Below are 23,184 nucleotides of genomic sequence, written 5' to 3' on the forward strand. Positions count from 1 at the left end.
TAGTAGAAAACCAAATTAAAATAATGATCTCATTAATATTACATTACTCAATTGCAAATGGGTTTGCTTTAATTTTTTTATTTTTTGCTACAGCAGTTCAACAGTTACAAATGCATTCTCAAGGTTACTTTGTTCTCTTATTTTCTGTTATATACTAAAAACATATGAAGGCCACACGTTTTAAAAGTATTATTAGTTCTCTATTTTCTCAGTAGGCTTACTGTGTTCTAGCAGCTGTCCAAGGAGAAACATATTAGCTATTTTCTCCTGAGAACAAAGAACAGTGGTCATAAAATAAAACTGCATGGTTGATCTGCTGGTTGGCTTCTTATTTATGGTTATTAGTGTTAGACACTAGAATTAATACACACAGTTTGAATTTTCCTGTGAGTCCAAGATTCACATACACAACCCCTCTTTGTGTATTCTTTGTTTCTTGTAATTCCAATTTTTTGGTAGAGAAGAAATCAAATTATAAATAATATATAACAATTGACTGTATTATAAATAATTGCATAATGAATGGGTCAATTGTAAGAGCTATTGTGAAATCAAAACAGTTGCGGGGGATGGAATGTCTCAGTTATTACACAATGGATCAAATAATGATACTGTTGGTATCAATATTGGTACTGAGTTACACAACCTTGCTATTAGAGAATTTTCTGCAAACAGTATATAGGCCTTAGAAATTATTGAGTAGATACTGACACTAAATTGCCAAGTTGGTTCTACATGAACAGAGTGGCTTATTTAAACAACATCCCCCTGATCACTCTAAAGAAATAATTTTTCAGGCAGAAAGAGAGGCTTTTACATAATGAGGATTTAAATAATTTGTATGTTTCTTTATAAAGGAATGCAGTGTGACAACAGGCTAATGTAAAGTTTGTACATATTTTATGTGGCCTATTTTCTGTAACTATATTTGTAGGTTTGAGAGAATCAATTACCTTTTTTCTCAGATAATAGTGAATAATAACTTTACAGGTTCAATGTTGGGATTCCATGAAAGTCTGCAAAGTGCAACAACTCATATGAGTGTACAATATTATTTTAATAGACTCAATTATATTTACTGAGAATTTATTATAGTAGGACATACCATAACCTGTGCCAGATACTAAAACTGTACAATATAGTACAGAAATTACACAAAACTCAATACAGTCCAAGAAAGTAAATGACTCATACTTTTAACTTTTCTGCTTTGGAGATCCTGCAGTGTTTATAACAATTGTTTTGCAGTTAAATACTGCATGGTCAAATACTGAGCATAAAAAAATAGAAAAACAAATATTCAAATACTCCTATATAAAAATTAAATTTAATATAACATTTTCAAATAAAAAAAACTTTCAGTGGTCACTAAGGCACTGCAAATGAACATATTTTATTGACCTTACACTTAAACAATATAAGATGAATATATCCATGGTTGCAAAAAAAAAAATCAAAATTCAAATAGGCTGAATATGTAAAAGTGTTAATTCCAAATGGAGTTACTCTTTGACGCTTTAGTCAGCAACATCTGTGGGATCTAATCCTGACCAAGAATGTCTTCATTATTAAGAGGAAAGATTGCTAGTAAACATGTAACCTTACAGAGGTTTCTTATTATGCCAAGTATATAATATTTATTTCTGTTAAAGAATTATGTAGTGAAGCATTCAAAACTGAACAAATGCTGATTCGCTTGTTGTTAAACCATGAATATATATGATCACATACAATGTATTTTTGCACTGCTTCTTAAAAACTAAATGTAGAATGATTTTACACTAAATTTCAGATTCAGTAGTTCTACATTATGACCTACAGTATTTCTAACAGTCTCAGCTTATTTTGGAAGCTAAACTAAGCTCCAGTATGCTCTCACTAAGACTTCTACATCTACGCAATCATTTGACCAGCACAGTTTAGCGGTTGTATCAGAATTCATCAGCAAGTTCAAGACAGCGCTAGAATTTAATTAATACTGAATAATGTTGGAAATTTCTCTAATTTTTACAAAGGAAAAAGGAACTCAATCAAATACTTTCCCAGCACAAGAATAAAGGCCCATGTTTTACATGTAAGCCTACTCTAATCTGGCGTCTTCTAGATGCATAAGGATATATTGCTCACCATCCTCAGTCAGCAAGGCCCACAGTGATATGGTCCAACACATTAGAAGTAATAAATTGGGGAAGTCTGGGGTAAATGTATTAAAAACAATGACTACACTCAGCTTTTACCTTCAGAAAACACGTTACAGAAAGTAGGTTGTATTTAATTCTCACTGAAGTTTAATTGATAATGCGTGTATTAGGCTGTGAAATTGGGTATATCAAAGTGAGACAGAAAATATACTTGATGCATACAGAGAATATTACTATATGTCAAAAGTACATATAAAAGTACATAATGCAAACTCAGTGACCTTTTCACAACCAAAAGACAATAATGAAGCATCGACAGTGTCATGCTTAAGCAGCTGAAATAAATAGATTCATTTCCAACAATCCTAAACAGAGCATGTGACAAAATGCAGTCTGAAATCTAGTGTCATATTAACTCTTGGCAATGGGCCCCCCAAGCTGTATATCATCCAAATGTTTCATATCAAAACATACAGCATTTTAATATAGTCAAATAGTATCTACTCATAGGACTATCTAGAGAGGTAATACTGAAATGGCACATATTTGCCTGCTCCTCATTCAAGATCCTCTTTAGACAAAAATCATTATGCTAGTAGAAACAAATCATTATTTTGTCTGACTGAATATATTTGCCCATTCAACACTTCTCAGTGGATTTTATAATTTCCAAGACATGTTAACACAGGTAAGAACGTTAAAACTATCTCACCTTATCGGTAGTTACCTGATTCTGAACATACAGTATATCAAATATAATAATGACATTCTATATAATGTTGGCCACATAAAGCACAATGACAGTCCAGCAATTTTAAGAATTAACTGGCTTACCACAATATGGGATTTCTAGGACGGTATTTATCAGAGATCTGAAAAGGACCCAATAGAAGGCAACTACGGGGAAGACCTCTTCCTTCTAGCACCACTAGTACATGGGGCCAGCTGAGAGGAACTAAGGCAGAATAGCTGCTTCTTTAAAAAAAAATCTGTTTTGAGAGACTAATAGATATTGTTTCAGACACAGACTTACAGAAACATTTCTGTAATTAATGAAAACAAATTTCCACTGTTTTCAAAAATGGTAAAAAAAGGGGGGCAGGCTATACAACTGTTTCACACAATTATTTTTCATACAGAAATATATATATGATTGATAGATTATGTGCTGTCAAGTCAGCATCAATTCTTAGTGACCACAGACATATTAGGAAATAATTTTCCTGATTTTTATGGCAAAATGTTTTTGTGAAAGTGCTGTCTCCATCTTGTCCATCCCATTTCCCAACTGTGACTTCAGAACGGCAAGACACCCTAAAGAACTGGGAAACTTCTCTTTCCCATTCTAACTTCTCTTGACAGTACTCATATGCTCATAGCATCCACATGCTTACCCTGCAGTGTAAATAGGACGCAGTTTTACTGAAATCCAGCATGACTAAATGATGTAAGCCAGATAATACAAATATTGATCTTGTTTCCCTTTCCCAATTTATGGTAAATTGGTTTAATTAGATTTTATAGCGTATACTCCTAACATAGCACATTCCTTACTTTTCACTACTGATTATGATAAGGTTCTATTGTATGGACTGTTTACACAGGGGCCCAATATCACAATTCAAACTCCAATCCTTCTGTATTTGCAATGAGACATCATGACACAAGTATGGAAGGGTGTAGCTTGTTGAGCGAGATCATGAAGCAAGTTGTCATTCTAGTTAGAAAAGGATGCCTGTGATTACTTAAGCTCCCCTGTGTACATAGAGCTGCCTTGTTGACAATTTTTTTCATATAATTGATGGGAACAAAACATTTTAGATTGACCAAATACTTTCTTTGATTTACTCAGTGAGAGCTGGGCTGAGTGGAAAGGGTTGTGCCTTAACCAAATACAAATAAACTCATTTCATTAATTTTCCATGGCATTTTAAATAATTATGCAGTAACAAAATAGATTACAGTTTGTGCTCTTTCTTGTAAAGACAGTTAACAGAGGTGGGGATCTATGCACTGCTGAAGTATAACTCATCCTCCCTCAACAGTGGGGATGCTCTCTAGGAACACCAGAAGTTTCCCTGGGGCAGCATTCCTAGTGGGTCATAGGTTTCCCATCCTTGTCTGAGCAAAATCAAGAAAGCTTTCACTGCAAAGGATTTTCATCAGACTTCAACATGTTAAAATTTTGGAAACCAAGCCATAATCTTTAGTGCAGCAAAAGTAGTTGAAGTTAAAAAACAGATAAGCCAAGAAAGACTGAAAAATCATCTTGTTTGTTATCAGATCTATTCTTCCCTGCCTTGCCAGATTTAAGTTCCTTTTGAAATAGTTCCAGATTTGACATACTTTTAGCATTTTTTCTTTTCCTTCCTGGTATTTATTTAGGCAATTACTTCTTCCCCTAGCTCTTTGCATTATGATTTGAAACTTCATTTGTGAATTTGCTTTCTACGGTGTGTATATGTGACATATGTGAACTGATCCTAATGAAATTCTTTACCAAGGCCAGGACTGGTACAAACGTACATATAAGCCATTCATGATAATTGCATAATATTGTCAATTAGCACTACATCTGTTATGTGGGAATGGAGAAACTAACTTCCCATGGGAACTGAGGTAGATTGGAGTGTTTAACCATAATTTATACATAGTCAGATTAATACAGTCACACATTTTCTAGTTTCCTTTCCTCCACTCCCTTATTCCCTTCCTTCCTTCCTTCCTCCCTTCTCTTGTTTTCTAATCCAAAACTGCAGCAAATGATATAACCTGGCACTTCTATTTACATTTTAAGTAATTCTATTTTATTCTGTTTTACAATGGAATATCTCTTTTATCTCTTTATTTTTTGATCATGGATTGTAATAATCATTTTTTTTGGAAGTATTCTATGTATTTAGTATTTTAATAACTTAGCAGTTTAGTATTTTAGTATTTTATTCACAAAGTAGTTTTTATAATTCAGCCATTTAGCTCTAGATATCTAAATATTTTGCATTCTAGTATTTGTATTTTATTGCTCAATTTTATTCAATTCTATTATACTATGTGCAATTCTGGGCAGTGATCATAATAAAGATATACATGCATGTATGTATATGTGTACATATGACTGATCCATCATTACCAGAAGAGGTATATTAAATATTGTTTCAAACACTTAACAGTCTTTGTACTATTACTATTCAATTTTGCTACCATGATTATAAGAAAACATAGAAAGTGAACTGCTCACTTGTATTTATCTTCTGAAGTGAGATGTGCTTTTCCAACTGTCTGCGAAGTTTAACTTCTGCACCATATTTTCCTGTGGTTCCATTATCAGCCAGAATAAAATGAGAATGCATACTGTTGAGTACTGTCAGCTTACTCATTGGATTGGACATTGTCTGATATGGCCGGACTACCTGCATATGTGAAAAAGACCAAGAATATAATCATAGATTGCTGTAGTAGCATGGAATTCCTGATAAAGGCTAGTGTTGAGATAACAGGCCAATAGCAAGCTGCTGAAATCAATTTTCAAGCACTTCTAAAATTCAAGTACTGTTGGAGATTTCAAGCTCAGAAAATCAATAATAAATTATTGTCCCGAAATAGAAGAACAGTAGAAAAGTACCATAACTGATTTTAATCTTACTTAAAAACAAACCCAACCAAACACTGTGAAATTTGATTCTATATAAGTATTCACAAGTTGGATTTGTTTATGTTATAATGATGGAAATGGAGAAATAGAATTCCAGTAATGTTATCTATTTTTCACAGTTTAAAATAGACTATAACATTGGCAGGTGGGGAGGGGGAAGAATTATGACCTGTGTGATGACATCATCACACAAATGATGCAGTCCAATATATCTGGAGGGCACCAAGTTGCTTATTCCTTGCCTAAAATTTAGGGAATAAAATAACCAAGTTTATTTCTTAGATATTATATATATTTATATGATATATTGCCTCCTGTATTAATGATCTTCGGTATCTAGAGTGCATGAGTGCAAAATGCTACCAGTCTCACATCCTGTTGTGAACTGTCCAAGTGCAGCTGGTTCACTTGTGCAAAAACATGAAAACCTGGCTTTGCCATCTGGCCTGGGAATCCAGTAACGTGGGTATGGAATCTGGAAGGTGGTTATACTGTTAGGGAAACTGACTGCGCTCTTCTGCAAATTATGTTTTATGGTCTTAATGGTTTTACTGCTTTTTGTGGGATATTATTGCAGTCAAAACAAACAGTTCATGTCTTGCTAGATAGGCACATAAAAGGAGGCAGAGGCTCACAGATTTGCTGAGTAATTGTCTAGAGAGAACTCTGTGAGATCACTTCCTTCTTCTTCACCATGCATCCGATCTGAAAGCACGTGTATGTCTGAGCTCTGCAGCTCAGACTCCATTTTAGGCCTAGATACTCTACTTTAGTAACTTAGTTAGTACTTTAAATCTGCCTTGACTTTACTACTGTAACTGCTGTTTTGAAACCTAGATTATGTGAGTAAATATTACTTTTACTTCTTCACAAAACTGTGTGATTGTTATTTTAAGAGGGATAAAAGGGGCAATACCAGGAAAATCCAGTTTGCCTAAAAGCATCCTGGATTATTGTTTTCTAGAAGGTTAAACCAACCTTGTCTTATGCTTCCAAGTCTATGCTGCAAAGGATGGTACTCTGCTAATCTCACTCACGTGACCAAGAGAGGACGATAACTAAATCATGTATCCTCTCTTATCAAAATCCATTCCTTCACTTTTAATGTTTTTTGTTGTTGTTTTATTATTTGTTGTACTGTTCTTTTTAAATTTTGTTCGCTGCTCAGAGTCACATATGTGAGATGGGCAGCTATAGAAATTTATCAAACAAATAAATACATAAATAAACCATGTCTTCCTCCCACCTTCACATTCTCTAATCAGGCCTTTGATTTTTCCTAATGGGTTAATAATCTGCCCATTATTCCAGCTTGCCAACTTCCTGCTGAATCATGATAATGTAAAGTGTTTGCTATATTCTTATTTTTGTGTTATCTGCAGATTTTATAAGGGCATCTTCTAACTCCTTCTCCTAATCATTACAAATGTGTTGAACAGCACAGGGCCTAAATGGAACCTTGCAATACACCACTCCACAATTGTTTCCAGGTATGCAGAGCCATGAATGTACACTTGTTGGACACAATTGTTCAATCCAGGTCTGCATCCACCTAACATAGCATAATCTAACCCACATTTTCTTATCTTCTCTATTAGAATCTCAGGGGAGTCTTTGTTGAAAGCTTTGCTGAAATTGAGGAAGGAACATTTTCACATGATGGTGAACATAGAGTATGTAGTACCTGTGTTTTTACATTAATCTTGTTTGTGATTACAAAGTGCCAAGAATAGAATTCAAGTCTGGATTTCACTATATGTTATAATAGATTTATACCCCAGCTTTATTTCATTAATGCCCTGGCTCCTATTTTCCCCACAATAATAACCCTGTGAGGTGAGTGGGACTGAACCAGAGTGACTAACCAAAGTCTCTTAGCTGCCTTTTATGCCTAAGGGAAGAGTAGAACTCACAATCTTGCACTTTCTAGTCCAGAACCTTATCTACTCCACCAAACTAGCTCTCACAATTTAGCACTGGTCTAATACTATTTTAAATTTAGGATTCCTGAAGCATTTCTGCTCCAGCAAAATACTCGATAATTCATCACTCTGCAACCTGTGAAATGGGAGATGTGGGATACACGATTAGTTCAAAGTGCAGAGTTACTGAAAGCTAAAGCCGCAAATCAAAGGCAATAAAACAATTTCTGACAGAGAGGAAGAAAAGATAGATTTGCTATTATCCCCCTTCCCATTTAAAAAATAAAAACCAGATGATATCAACTCCATTACAGGAGAAATGGGGAACACAGCTGTTAGGTACCCAGGAGAAATGAAGCTGGATATCCTCCAGGAAGAGCATCAAATTTCCTTTATCTGTCTAACTTGCAGGCAGCAGTTCCAACTATCAAGGAAAGCATGAATGCTGCAGCAGGTGTGTTAGTATGAATATGAAAAGAAAAATGAAAAAGCTTCATTTCCCCCTTCAGATTAGTACATTTCAGCTTTAATGACATGGAGAAGTGTCTGTGTCTTGACTGTGCACAATTCAAAAATGATTTGAAGGAAGTGCTTTGGACCTTGTGAGTGCAACACTTCTCTGCTATTCATTAAAGTAGCGTGACTTTTTTTCAGGTATCTGTGTAAGCTTAAGAGAAAGGCACCACTGCTTCAGGGAATCCACTCATTAAAGTTAATGTGAAGCAGCCATATCTTTTCCTATGCCTGTATGAGAAAAGATGTGTTTGGTTAAGGAGTTGGAGACTGATGCTGTATTTCTTTTCCTGCACATGTAGAACACATTTTTTGCCTTCCAATCTGAAGTGCCATGTAGCTCCACAAACACCTTTTTCTCACCACTGAGGAACCGTAGCCAATATTCCTACCAAAAAAGGAATCTGCTTATACGTTTGCACTGCATTCAGTGTTGTGATCCCCATGAAGCCTGTGAGTTCATGATATCTGAGTTTTCAGTAAATAAGAAATATGTTTGGTGTTCTACATGGAAGACTATCTGACAGAGATCCATAATGCAGTTATGAAATCACTTTAACTCAAGATGTTGTACTTTTATCTTCATTTATGTCTCAAAGACACTCCCATCATAATAACCAAAGTGATACTCCTCAAGTCATGGCTTCAGAGGGCTTGAAGCATCACTTTGAGGTAAAAATGAAGTGAGAATTCCAAGAAAGGGCTCTGAAATATGGAAGGAGAGCCAACGGCTGCTCCCTTCTGAAAAAAATGTAACTGTAAAAAGCTTAAAACAAAAGTCCCACATGATCCTATGATCCGCTACGGGAGTTCTGCTCTTAATACAAAACGTCCTTGAAAGACTAGCTTTTACTCCAGCAACAATTTTTCCAGCACAGCGTTGGACGTTCGGCTACCTCTGTTATGTTTCTCTTTGCCACAGATGGTTAGGGGCTTCTTGTTTCCCGCTCCTCTTACCATATTCAGATTTGCCCAAGGCTCATGCTGAGAGACATGAGGTTAGGTCTTTTTTGTGAAAATGGGAATATATTTTTTATTTGAGAACTCTTTTTGAATACCAGCAAAAGTTCTTGAGGCTTTCTGGGAACTCAAAGGCAAATTTTTACATATTTGAAGCAAATACAGGGATATTTTCTTACCCTTACGCAACTCATGCATGCAGCACAAATCAACCACCTCACAGGAGACAAACAGTAAGATGGATTCTTATCTTGCAAATAACCATTATGTTCAATTTCTGAACTTAGGCCAGTAAAAGCTCTGATACTTGCTGGATTATTTTAAAGCATTCATCATATTTCAGCTTAGCCTATATCAAATGCTGTTTTGAGGGTAAGAGAGAGGAAAAGATATATATATATAGTGCCTTCAGTTAATGGAATAACAAATTAAACAAATAGCATTACTTATTTGAGCTTTATAAACTGTTTATTGTAGCTCATGAATGCACAAATATGATTCTCCAGGTATCCCTACTTACATTTCCTAGTATCTTCACTATTGGTGATTCCACTGGGGCTGCTGTGATTTATTGTTCAGCAATATTTGGAAGGTTTCATGTGTTACATCCATAATGTAAGGGAAGGATTTCTTTTAAACTCAAAGATACATTTGCATGTGTTTTTGAGCATAGATTTGGATTGAATCCTCTTATTCAGTATTTCCCAACTCCTTCATGTTGTTTATTTTTGAATGTGTGAATGGATGTAATAAATTAAAAACTACATCAAATTTAATGGGATAGATTTTATGCACATGCACGTATGCATTTATGCACTTGCATTTCATTTTGCCACAAAGGTTTACCCTGGCATTTATAAAGAACTGTGGACTTAGTATGCAAAGAGTGTAGTTAAACAGATTGTTACATTTCAGTGGAAATGTACTTGAGTTAAAACTTTGGATTGACAAGATGTATTTGTTCAACCTCTACCTTTGAACCTGCGTTATATTAACACAGAAGAAAGACTGTCCAATCCTAGTCCTTATGGTTCAGGTTTAATTCATTGTTTAAGAACTGTTTTTCTTTCTTAGATGTGTATTCTATCATTTGCATGTGTTTCTGTACATGTTTGTATGTGTGTATGTACTGTATATATATATGTGTGTGTGTGTGTGTGTACTTATACACACATTTTTTTTAAAAAAAATTTCTCCTCCAGAAAATGCTGCCAACAGGGACATAGATACTAATAATGTTAACCTGACAGTGGTAAGTATAGAGATGTATCCAGGAAGTCTCTACCTTTTTGACAGGAAGAACAGTGGAAATAGCAGTGTTATTAACAGATAACTGAGAAGCAGAAAGAGCAAGAGGTCTAGGAATGACTTTTTGGCCTGGTTCACAGGACAAATAAGTGCCTTAAGCTAAAGCTGGATGAAACCAAGACCTATTGTGGAGGAGATTTAGGTGATTTTAAGGAATGAAAGACATGCCTTAAGGCTCTGCAAATTCCTAAAAATGCAAAGCACAGCTAAAACCTTTGGCTTCACCCACTCTGGGGGGTTTTGCCAGCTGCAAAATGCATGCCAGCCTCATGTAGTCCACAACGAAAATTTTACACTCATGGATAAGGAGGGTGAATCAACATTCACTTTACAGTTAGCATTATGTATGAACCAGATCACTGAATAATATGAATTATCCCTAAATAGTAAAAAAATAAAAAAATAAAAAATGGATGGAACTGTATGGTTCATCCTTAAAATAAGAGTGTATCACTGTGTCCTCTAGATGAATATTTGTAGAATTACAAATATTTTTAAATAAAGTTCTCAAAGCAGCTGAGAACAGCTATATATGCTCATACAAAAGCATCTGATAATTCTGTTTTAATTGTGGTGTCATGGGTATATTCCTGGTTCAGAAGTTCTGAAAATCTCAAAATCCAAAACATACTGACAAAAGGATATCTTATGGATAAACAAGACACTCACATCCTTGCCAATCAGGTCTTCCTGATTTTCTACAATTCCCCAAGGAGCAATTCCAATGGTGCAGATCTTTCCTCTAGATTTTGAAGCATGGTCTTTCAGTGCATCACCAACATGCCGAATAACTCCTGAAAAAGAAATGCTAGCATATGATAGGATGACATTAATGTCTACTATAAAAATGTCTGTAACTTTAAAGAAGTTAAATTTTGTGATAAGAAAATGAAAAGATTATGAGTTAACAACAGATCAGGCCATTGGATTAAGATTTAAAATTATGAAGAGAAAGCCAGCTACTATATGGTTCAGGATTTCATGGAAAAACTCTGGACATAAATAAAAAAGTATAAACTTACTTATAACTTTGTTCTAACATCACCTTAAGTGGCATTCTGATTTAACCACAGCTTGTTGAAAAAGCCAGGAAAAAAAATGAAAAATCAACCACGCAGATAAATGAAGTGATCACAGAAAATTCAGCCAATTTGTTACATGCATTCTTGTCTTTTTTTCTTCTCTTGGGTGGAGATACAGAATTTGGGGTGCTCCCAGTGTTGCTGAACTGCAACTCTCAGCAGCTCCAGCCAGCATGCCAATGGTGAGGAATGCTGAAAACAGTAGTTCAGCAACATTTGGATCAGACACCTGGCAAAGCAAGAATTAAGTCCTTTGTCTTTTTGGTTTATAGAATGGCCTTGTTGGGCAAGCTAAGTTAGATGGTACAATTTTTGACTGAGTAGATGTTGGAGGCAAGCTGGAGGGGATACAGGAGGTGTATACATATCAGTTTCTACAGCGGGTTGAAAGACTTAAGTGTCCGTGTATGCATCAAGGAGAAGAAATGAATGGTGATTATCTGTACCTTATGGAGATCTTTCAATTTCTGTGTACTATAATTATGAGGCACACATGAAGAAGATCTCGAAAGCGTATTCTCCATGCAGAAATATTAATTTTCCTCATCCCTGAATTCTATCTATCCAATCCATTATTGTGATAGATAAAAGGGTGGGGTGGGGTGTTGGCATGGACCTATGTTTACCTGTCTGTCTGCCAGTTTTCCATCTCTATAGTCTGTTCAGAGCACTGATGTTAATTTCAATTTAGGAAGATCCTTTTAATAAATTATTTTAATCCTCTGGAGTTGCATCAAACCATCCCCAGAGTCATGGCTTTTTGCTCTTCATTGCTGATTCTTGCTTTTCCTGCTGTTCCATCTAAAAATACCTGATACAATTGACAGGCAGGCCAGCAGCAGGCATTTAACCTTTCTCTCCACCCCTGGCCAGTATCCTGACAAACTTTGTTAATGGACCTTTCCTTCCAACGAGAATAGCAGCAGGGGTGGGATGAGGGTTGTTGTGATCATGTCATTAAGAGAAGAGTTAATTCTTTCCAGTTCCTGCTTAGAATTCTATTTTGGTTAACTACGTTTTTATAAAAAATATGGATGCTAGATGAACATTTGTATTTAATGTCATGTTTATGAAAAAAAGTGAAGGAGAGGAATGTAATATATAGAAAGCTATACAATTCTTTGACAAGTCTTCTGAGACGTAAGTGCTGCAGTGATTTCCCCTTGACAGCTCTTGTTACCTGTGTTTACTCCTCCTGTAAATATCCATGCTCCAGTTGTCATAGCAGCTTTAATGAGGCCTTTCCCAAATACTTGTTTGAGTTTTGGTTGCAGTTCAAAATTCTGGAGACCTCCATGTACTGAGATGAGAAGTTTGGGTAGTTCAAGCTGCCATTCCTTGGTCATCAAGTGTAGAAGAAGATCAGGTTTTGTGTCAAAAGACACACGCACATACTACAGAGCAAAGGGCATTGATTTAAAATGAAAAAAGAAAGAGAGTTTAGTTGTAATAAACATCAATTACTTCTCCTTTAACATGAAAATAGGAGGTAGGAGTATTAAGTATGCTTACCACTTGGAGTTAAAAAGAAAAAAAAGTGGGATAAAAATTTAATAACAACAACATTTAGCTAAATAATGCTAAATGCTATCACTGTATTTTTTTTGTAATAGAGCAGTACAATTCCATGAAATTGTTATGTCTTCTCTATTGTTGTAAGATAAAACAATAGTTTCCAACCAGTTACCAAACTTCTGTATATAAGGTGGCTAACACTGAACCATAACTCAGAAGATTTAGGGTTCATTTACATATCATGTTTAATAAAAAATGGCTAAGTAAAGAATATGCCATGCCAGAACTTGGGGTACTGAGCCTTTGGATCAGCTTATGAGAAAATAGTTTCCCCATCATCTGTCCATGCTGGATGACACTACCACTGGTTGGTTAGCTTAACTCTAAATTAACTATCTTAATCTATAGCAAGGTTGGTGGTTTACAAATCCTGGCACAGAATGCATCTATGTTGGAAATTCACTCATAGGACGAGCTAACAATGGCATTGGGCACTAGTGCAGCACATTCACTGTTTATCTGTTTCATAGTTAAATGTGATGAGTAAATGTTGCCTTAGTATGAAAGGCCTATCAGCAAAAATAATTTGCCAGTAATGGGAAGAAATGGGCTGCAATTAAATGAGAAAGTTTTTTTTTTACTCAAGTGGATTTTCTATTAAATATTTACATAGCATAAGATCAAGAAAATCTTAAAACTTACTCAGCATACTGATTACCATTTTGAATGGATATTTTCCAAACAGCAATAATGCAATAAATTGCCAAGTTTCCAAAATTTTGAGATATATAGAATAGGGTATGGGTTGCTTCAAGGAAATTCCTGCTGTCTTTATACAGAGAAACTGTTTCTGTCTATTTCCATGGCATGTAACCATACCTTTTTCCGAAAAGGTGGAAAATGGAGGATACCATGTAAGCCAAGGTCTATTCATGTAACGACAAAAGCAGTAAATCTCTGCAAATTATTTGATAAAGTACTTCATGTGTGAGCAAAACAGCATTCTGAATTTGTCTCTTGAAGCTACCAAGCTATTGCATCCTCTCAAAATATTGGTGTGGCTGTTTCAAGGTCCTCTTGTGGTCTTCTGGTATGTGTGTATGTGTGTGAATGCCCAGATGCCACTTCCATGAAATGATTTGCATATGCCCCCAAACCAATTTTTTATGATCTCTTATTAAATGAAGATGCCATTTAATGATATGTCAAATTCAAATCTGGTAGTCTCTTAACTACCATTTATCGAATCAAGACAACTTCAAACCAACTTCCTGATTTAGGAAGCTTTTAGATTTTGACTGTAAGGCTATAGTAAATTAATATTTCAAGTTGAGCTGAAGGAAAAGGTATGGTAGGTAGGAAGCACATGAATCTAAGGCCAGCAAACTTAACAATAAACAATAATTTCACATTAATCTAAATACTACAATTATCTTTCAGATTCTATAATTAAGCTAACACACGATAATGTTGGAATTTAACATTTTTGGAACTGGCATTTGGTTTACATTGCATCTATGATAAAACAAATGTATACAGTTGAAATGTAAATCAGAATATTGTTTGCCTTCCACTTACAATAATAATCATAACAATCTGTAGCATAGCATAGAAAGTGGCCTGGCAATATCCACACCAAAGAAAGCCAGAAGTTTTGTAGCACCTGTAATCCCTAAGAAGAATTAATACAGTGTGACACCAGAAGCACAGGCGTTTCTGGGGACATGGGAGAGAGGCAAGAGAAGGCAAGTGACAAAATGTACATTATGGTGCCAAACCTGAAATATACATACTTGTTGGGGTGCAAGTACACAAGGCTGGGTTTTGCATTGTAAGGACACTGCACATGTCATCATTCTGACATGATGTCAGTTGGCTGCAGATGCCCATAGCTACATGTTTACTAAATTTTATTGAAATGGAAGTGCAGGTTCAATGCACCAGATTTGGCATTCAGCATTTCTCAAACATGAAAGCTAGGCTACAGAAAGTACTGAAGCAAGCCTACCTCAAACTTACAACTTACATACTCTTTGCTAGTTCAGCAAATGTTGGAGCTATACTGGTCGGAAGATCAGAATCTCTTAAAGTTTGCACTTAAAAGCTGTAGACTGTTGTACAGCTTGACATAGCTTAATCAAGCTATGACAGAGCTGAATCAAAATGAATAAACTTCATTGGCAATTAAAGTTTCCATTGGATGTTGACATGTAAGAGAATATTACGTTTTTGCTGTCACAAGACAGGTTTCCAGGCTTGAAGATTTAAGCTTTCAGTAATGATTGGAACGGAAAGAAACACTATTTGAAGTAATAATACCATAACTGGGAAAATTTCATATGCCTATTTACTTCAGATAAAATGCTACCTATTTCATTGGACATCTAGTTCATGTTTAGGTGTATTTGTGGGCAGAATTTAATTAGTTTTGTTAATTAGCAGGTTTTATGCATGGCATCATGAGGTGCTTTGTAGGAAACGTAAAAACTGCAAATTTATACTGAACCTTTGATGAGTAGATCTGGCAAGATCAAAAGCAAACAGCCTGAGACCAGACTGGTTTGCCAGAACAAGGGACAGGTAGTCTTCTCTCCTTCAGCCCCAGAGCATAAGGCCCGCAGCCTATTCTCCCATGTAGGCAGGAAAAAGAAGCAAAGAACTGAAACTTGCTTCTACTATAAACAGGGTTTGCATTTTACCCTTGAAAATTCCTGGATTTCTTCTTAATAGGCTTTCTTAATAGATCTCTTTGCCTGAGAGGCTTCTAGTTCTAGCCGAACAAAGCCCATAAAAGTAGCAAATATTAACATGTTTATATTTGATGTTATCATTATTCATTGAATTAAACGATTATTAAGTTACCCTTAAATAAATCTGTCGTAGCAGTGTAGAAAATTATGCTATTGATGCAAAACCACAGTTAAAATGACTGTAAATTAAGCAGTAACATGAACATTGGGAATAATGAATTAGACATATTTTAGCAGCTATTTTTCTCCTGGTTTCAGTCCTTCGAGGTAGGCCAGGTCAGGAAAGAGACACCACAAGCACTAATGGCACTCTATGGTTGTAGGGTATAATAACAGAATCTTGTAAGCCTGACAGAATTTCCCTCTGTCCCCTCTTAAACCAAAGAGAATCAAGGCAGGATTATCTTGAGTTTTTTTTCCTACCCCCTAGATGTTGATGTCTACCTAGTTGTCTTGCATTGCTTCTTCAAGATTAGCCCAGTACTCTTCTAAACCATAACAACAGCTATGTAAGATAGCTGGGCTGGGCTGAGAGGCAATGACTGGCCAAAAGTCACCCACAGAGCTTCTATTGGTTATGGTAGAACTGAACCTGGATATTCCAAATCTTTGTCCAGCACTTCAATCACTATAGCATACTTGTTCCACATTGTTACATTGTGACAATTAAATTCATTAGTGTGTGTGTGTGTGCATTCACATATGTATTTTGCAGAATAAGCAAACTAGTACAGCTGGCAAAATAAATGTAACTACAACTTCTCAGAGCAAAATACTTTTTGGAAAAGGAACAAACTATTTTTTTGGAGATAAGCTGAAAGTTTCTCCAATCACATGTATTCTGTTTTAAGTTTACATTAGTCTCAAGTAGTAAGATATTTGATATTTTCCTTGGAAATGAGACAAGGACAAATCTTTCTTCTTTAGTAAATGCAGTATACTGCACTGCAATAAGAAATTGTTCGTTCTATATTAAATAAGTACAGTTTTAAGAAATACACTTTTTCTTTCATGGTTTTTGTCATGTTCGCCGTTTCAATGTCTTTGATGCATCGTAACGTTTCGCATGTCATTAATTGGATGCGTGTTTCATCTTTCTGGGGAGGATGGGAACGGTTATCTTTTGGCTTTGCTTTGGAATGTATTTGTATTATCTACTGCGCTCAAGGTTACTTTCCCAGGCTAGCAACTCTGACGTTTGCTAGCACCTGTGCCGGGCGGGGCTGTTACGAGGGAGGCGGGATACGTTTGCACCAAGGGTTTAAGTTTGTATTTGGCGCGCTTTTGCTCATTCTCAGCTTTCTCTGTATTTGTCTTTAGTACTCTAATAAATCAGATTTCATTTAGCAGCCTCTTGTGAGTCTGAGTATTTGGGGCTAGGGCAATCATTACATAAAGCTGAGAATGTAAGTTCCTAACCCCGCTGGCCCCTGTCCAGGAAAGACAAGCGTCTAACCCTGTGAGGGAGAGAGCCCGCGATGACTGAACCCGACATCATGATGATGGAGGAAGGGGAACCGGACTCGACCGTGAGGCAGTCCGGCCGACCGGCCCAAGGTGGGGAGCTGTCAGCCATCCGAGAGGAGGCGAGCTCCGAGTCGGAGAGTGAAGCCGGGGGGCTGAAAACGGCCCCAGAGACCACCGTAAATTCTCCGGGCGAGCTGCTCACCTGGGATGAGACCCAAGGAGATGCCACGGCAGCGGGGGGTCCCTCCTGGAGGCAGAGATACCCATTATCCCCCAACGTGGTGCAGGTGCAGCCAACGGAGGGCTCACCCACTCCGGATCGGATCCGAGTGTTGGAGTCCAAAATGGATTCGTTGGAGGCTATATTGAAACAGCTGAGCTTGGATGTGACCTCGCTGCGAGAGGTCCGGGAAGAATCAAGCCAGAGGCATTCAACCCCCTCTTCCCAGGGGCTGTCACCGGAACGGCGACGGGTGGTGCGGAGGCGCGAAGGGGACCAGTCGGTCCAGATGGAAATCGCAGCATCGCCAGGGCGATCGCCCCGGGGCCCCGTGCCGCCCCGAGCCAGGGAAACACAAGCCGCGGCAGCACCGGTGGTGGGGCGCAGCGCGGCGGGAGGCGGCATGCGAGACTTCCCTGTCAAGTTTGATGGGGACCCGACCAAACTCTCGTTCTTCCTGACGAACGCGAAAGCCTATATGGAAGAATGGGGGGCGTTTTTCCAATCGGAAAAGGCAAGGATCATCACCATTGCCACCAAACTGAAGGGGAGGGCGGCAGACTGGTATGTCCAGATGTGCCAGTCGGAGGCGCCTGAACTGGAAAGTCTCGAGGAGTTCCTCGGGGCGTTGAAGCAACACTTCGAGGACCCCTTAGCGAAGGAGAGAGCAAAGCGAGCCCTGAAGGAACTCAAGCAGGGGTTCAGATCAGTGGCCGATTATGCTCTGGAGTTTAAAGCGCTAGCTGGGAAGGTGGATGACTGGTCCCAAGCAACTATTATCGAGCTCTTCAAGGATGGCTTGAATACAGAAGTGCTACGCTGGTCCCTAGGGAGGGACGACCCATACACGCTGTATGAGTGGATCCTGCTGGCGGGGAGGGCTGAACATGCCCAGGAGATCTTTGCCCAGCGGAAGACCGCCAAGTCGGGGCGGGAGGTGAAGCCCAGCCGCCCATCGACCACCGGGGGGAAACCGGGACAACGACCCTGGGACGAGGAGCGGGAGAAGCGGTACGCAAAAGGCTTGTGTCTGAGATGTGGTAAGGAGGGGCATCGAGTGGCAGCATGCCCGAAGGCGAAGGTAGAGGAACGGCCCGGAAAACCGCCAGCAAAGTCCCCTGCATTGCCGAGGAAACAGAAAGCTGCGGTGGCTGAAAATGAGGGAGACGATGTGATGTTCTACGAAATTGAGGGGGAGACCGAAATCCCGCAGCCGGCGGGAAACGCCAGCCACCTGCTCTAAAGGGCGCCGCTGGGCAGGTGGTAGAGGACGGGCGCGAGCCTCCATCGGTGAGTGGCACTTACCGCATACTCATGGTGAAATTGAAATTGGGCTCCCAATCCAAGACTGTGGAAGTATGGGCCATGATTGATTCGGGGTGTTCCCGGTGTCTTATGCACCCCGACGTGGTGGCGGCTTTGGAGCTCCCCACGTTCCCTTTACAGCGACCCATCGCTTTTACTCAATTGGATGGGTCCGTGGCAGGGGGCAAACCGGTCACCCATTTTACAGGGCGTGTAGCCTTGCAACTGGGCAGTCACCAGGAAGGGTTGTCTTTTGTCGTGGCTCCTGTTGGGGGACCATTGGTGGTGTTGGGGGTACCCTGGTTGGTGCAGCAAAACCCCCAAATAAACTGGGTCTACCGAACTATCACGTTTAGGGATGGGTTTTATCAAGCGGCGGAGGGGAAGGGTGCCCCAGAGGAGATGGTGGGGGTTGCGGCAGCTGCGACTCCGCCTTACCCGGCCTCTCCTCTGGAAGGCTTGCCGGCCGAATACTGGATGTTTGCTGATGTATTCGGTGAAAAGGAAGCTGATCAGTTGCCCCCCCATCGAAAGACGGACTGTGCCATAGAACTGTTGCCCAACACCCAATTGCCTAAACCAAAAATTTATTCCATGACGCAGAAGGAACTGACTCTGTTGAGGGAATTTGTGGACAAAAATCTGGCGCGCGGATTTATTGAGCCGGCGAATTCACCCGTGGGGGCGCCGGTTCTTTTTCGCCCGAAAAAGGACGGGACATTGAGACTTTGTACGGATTTCCGCGGATTAAATGCCGTCTCAATTTCCAACAAATATCCCTTGCCATTGATAAAGGACATGTTGTCACATCTGGCCAAGGGAAAGATCTTCTCTAAGCTTGATTTAAGAGAAGCCTACTATCGTGTACGAATCAAGGAGGGGGATGAGTGGAAAACTGCATTCAATTGCCCGTTGGGAGCTTTCCAGTATAAGGTGTTGCCGTTTGGGTTGGCTGGGGCCCCTGGGGTATTTATGCAATTAATCAATGAAGTTTTGCATGAACATCTGTTCAAAGGTGTACTAGTGTATTTGGATGATGTGTTGATTTATACTGAAACCATGAAAGAGCATGTAGCTCTGGTAAAGCAAGTATTGTGTAAACTCAGATCTGCTGAATTGTATGCCAAGCTCTCGAAATGTGCCTTTCATCAGACCCAAATTGACTACTTGGGGTATAGGATTTCAGATGAAGGCATAGAAATGGACCCTGCCAAGGTGCAGGCTATCATGGACTGGGAGAGTCCCCGCACCCGCAGGCAACTTCAAAGTTTCCTGGGGTTCAGCAACTACTACAGATTGTTCATAAGGGGGTTCGCTGAGATTGCCTTGCCCCTAACTGAGCTGCTGCGAACCAAAGGGGTGGGAGATACTAGGAGAGTCAAGAATCCCGGAGCGCTGTTGAGGTGGACGCCTGCTTGTCAGACGGCGTTTGAGCAGCTGAAAGCAGCTTTCGTCAAGGAGCCCATTTTACAGCATCCTGATCCCTCAAAGCCATTTGTTGTACAGGCAGATGCCTCCGATTATTCTATTGGGGCATTGTTGATGCAAAAGGACGAGGCAGGATGCCTCAAGCCCTGTGCCTACTTATCCCGCAAATTTTCCGAGACTGAGAGGCGTTGGCATGTTTGGGAGAAGGAGGCATTTGCCGTAAAAGCTGCATTGGAAGCTTGGCGGCATCTGTTGGAAGGGGCAAATCATCCCTTTGAAGTATGGACTGACCATAAAAACTTGGAAGCTCTTAGTACCCCTCGAAAACTGAGCCCCAAACAGGTTCGTTGGGCTCAATTTTTCAATCGATTCAATTTTCAGTTCAAATTTATTCCAGGGAAAAAGAACTTCTTGGCTGATGCCTTGTCAAGGCAACCTCAGGACTCTGGGGCAGCGCCAGATGTGGTAAGCACCCTATGGACGGCGCCCCAATTGGGCATGCAGGCTGTGACGCGAAGCCAAACGCGCGCGCAGCAGCCGCCCACCACAAGCGCTGTTCAGCCAAGTGCTTTGTCAATTCCCTCCCAGTTGCAACAAAAGTTTCTCAAAGAACTAAAAACGGATACTTGGTTGCTTGCGAATAAAGACAATGTTACTTTTGACAGAGGCTTCGCTTGGAAATCCGACCGCCTCTACGTTCCTGAAAGCCTCAGAAAAGATGTGTTACTACGTTCACACGATGACAAACTCGCAGGTCATTTCGGGTTTGTAAAAACCTTGCACCTCGTTCGGAGGCAATTCTGGTGGCCCACATTACGTAAAGATGTTAAAGACTACATTGCCTCCTGCACTGTTTGTGCAATGTCCAAGCGCAAGGCGGGCAAGCCCCAAGGACTGCTGCAACCAGTGGCAGCCCCTTCTTCCCCTTGGGAGGAAATCTCCATGGACTTTATTGTCGAGCTACCGCCCAGCCAACGCAAAACGGTCATTTGGGTGGTCAAAGACTATTTCTCCAAACAGGCTCACTTCATCCCTTGCGTGTCCATTCCGTCGGCACGTCAATTGGCTCGCCTATTCCTTGTACACGTGTACAGGTTACACGGATGTCCCTCCCGCTTGATTTCGGACAGAGGTACACAATTTACCTCGCAATTTTGGCGGGCGTTTCTCAAGCTGTTAGGCACGAAGCAAGCCCTGTCCACGGCTTGGCATCCTCAGACGGACGGGGCCACTGAGGCGGTTAACTCTACTTTAGAGCAGTACCTTCGAGCTTTTGTGAATTATCAGCAGGACAATTGGGTAGACCTCCTACCGTTTGCTGAAGTGGCTTACAACAATGCAGTGCATCAAAGCACTGGCCAAACCCCATTTCGGGTAGCTCAGGGTAAAGACTTTGTACCTATCTCTGATCTACCGCAACCTCCAACAGCTGCAGTCACTCCAGATGATTGGACAACACAACTGGCTGACTCCTGGCCAATGATTCAAAAGGCATTGGCTGATGCTCAAGCGGATTATAAATTGTATGCTGATCGGAAGCGGGCCCCCCAACCTGCATTCCAAGTTGGGGACTCGGTGTACCTTTCTACCAAGTTTATCAAGTCATCACAACCTTCTAAGAAACTTGCGCCTAAGTTTGTGGGTCCTTTCCCGATTATCGCTCAGATTAACCCTGTGACTTTTAAACTTGACTTGCCTCATAACCTTAAACGCTTACACCCTGTTTTTCATTGCAGCTTACTCAAACCGACTATTCCTTCTGACCGCTGGCATCGTCAACCTCCACCTCCCACCCCCATCATGATTGATGGTCAGCAACACTTCGAAGTTAAAGAAATTCTGGACTCTAGACGCCTTCGCAATACTTTGCAATATTTAGTTCGTTGGAAACATTTCCCTCATCCAGAGTGGGTCGCTGCACCAGATGTAGCTTCCCCTGTTTTGGTGGCCCGCTTCCACTCTGCTTATCCCACAAAACCGGGTCCCTAAGTGTATTTCTAGGGAGGCGGTATGTCATGTTCGCCGTTTCAATGTCTTTGATGCATCGTAACGTTTCGCATGTCATTAATTGGATGCGTGTTTCATCTTTCTGGGGAGGATGGGAACGGTTATCTTTTGGCTTTGCTTTGGAATGTATTTGTATTATCTACTGCGCTCAAGGTTACTTTCCCAGGCTAGCAACTCTGACGTTTGCTAGCACCTGTGCCGGGCGGGGCTGTTACGAGGGAGGCGGGATACGTTTGCACCAAGGGTTTAAGTTTGTATTTGGCGCGCTTTTGCTCATTCTCAGCTTTCTCTGTATTTGTCTTTAGTACTCTAATAAATCAGATTTCATTTAGCAGCCTCTTGTGAGTCTGAGTATTTGGGGCTAGGGCAATCATTACATAAAGCTGAGAATGTAAGTTCCTAACCCCGCTGGCCCCTGTCCAGGAAAGACAAGCGTCTAACCCTGTGAGGGAGAGAGCCCGCGATGACTGAACCCGACATCATGATGATGGAGGAAGGGGAACCGGACTCGACCGTGAGGCAGTCCGGCCGACCGGCCCAAGGTGGGGAGCTGTCAGCCATCCGAGAGGAGGCGAGCTCCGAGTCGGAGAGTGAAGCCGGGGGGCTGAAAACGGCCCCAGAGACCACCGTAAATTCTCCGGGCGAGCTGCTCACCTGGGATGAGACCCAAGGAGATGCCACGGCAGCGGGGGGTCCCTCCTGGAGGCAGAGATACCCATTATCCCCCAACGTGGTGCAGGTGCAGCCAACGGAGGGCTCACCCACTCCGGATCGGATCCGAGTGTTGGAGTCCAAAATGGATTCGTTGGAGGCTATATTGAAACAGCTGAGCTTGGATGTGACCTCGCTGCGAGAGGTCCGGGAAGAATCAAGCCAGAGGCATTCAACCCCCTCTTCCCAGGGGCTGTCACCGG

At 40.2% G+C, this 23,184-nt stretch overlaps 1 protein-coding gene and 1 long non-coding RNA gene across 5 annotated transcripts in view; one reads left to right on the forward strand and one right to left on the reverse strand.

The window, feature by feature from the left end:
• LOC134491400 (transient receptor potential cation channel subfamily M member 3) overlaps positions 1-23,184 on the reverse strand; it is a 380,465-nt gene that overhangs the window by 131,334 nt on the left and 225,947 nt on the right. For all 4 annotated transcript variants that reach the window (XM_063295138.1, XM_063295137.1, XM_063295136.1 and 1 more), the window contains exons 4-6: positions 12,759-12,972; positions 11,166-11,290; positions 5,380-5,551 (exon numbers count right to left, since the gene is read on the reverse strand). In XM_063295138.1, the coding sequence (XP_063151208.1) occupies positions 5,380-5,551; positions 11,166-11,290; positions 12,759-12,972 (511 nt within the window). The remainder of the gene's footprint in view (positions 1-5,379; positions 5,552-11,165; positions 11,291-12,758; positions 12,973-23,184) is intronic.
• LOC134491405 (uncharacterized) overlaps positions 6,408-23,184 on the forward strand; it is a 771,213-nt gene continuing 754,436 nt past the window's right edge. The window contains exon 1 of the long non-coding RNA XR_010067320.1: positions 6,408-6,635. This is a non-coding gene — a long non-coding RNA (uncharacterized LOC134491405). The remainder of the gene's footprint in view (positions 6,636-23,184) is intronic.

The sequence above is a fragment of the Candoia aspera genome, chromosome 2 (assembly GCF_035149785.1).
Source record: "Candoia aspera isolate rCanAsp1 chromosome 2, rCanAsp1.hap2, whole genome shotgun sequence".
NCBI classification, from domain to species: Eukaryota; Metazoa; Chordata; class Lepidosauria; order Squamata; family Boidae; genus Candoia; species Candoia aspera.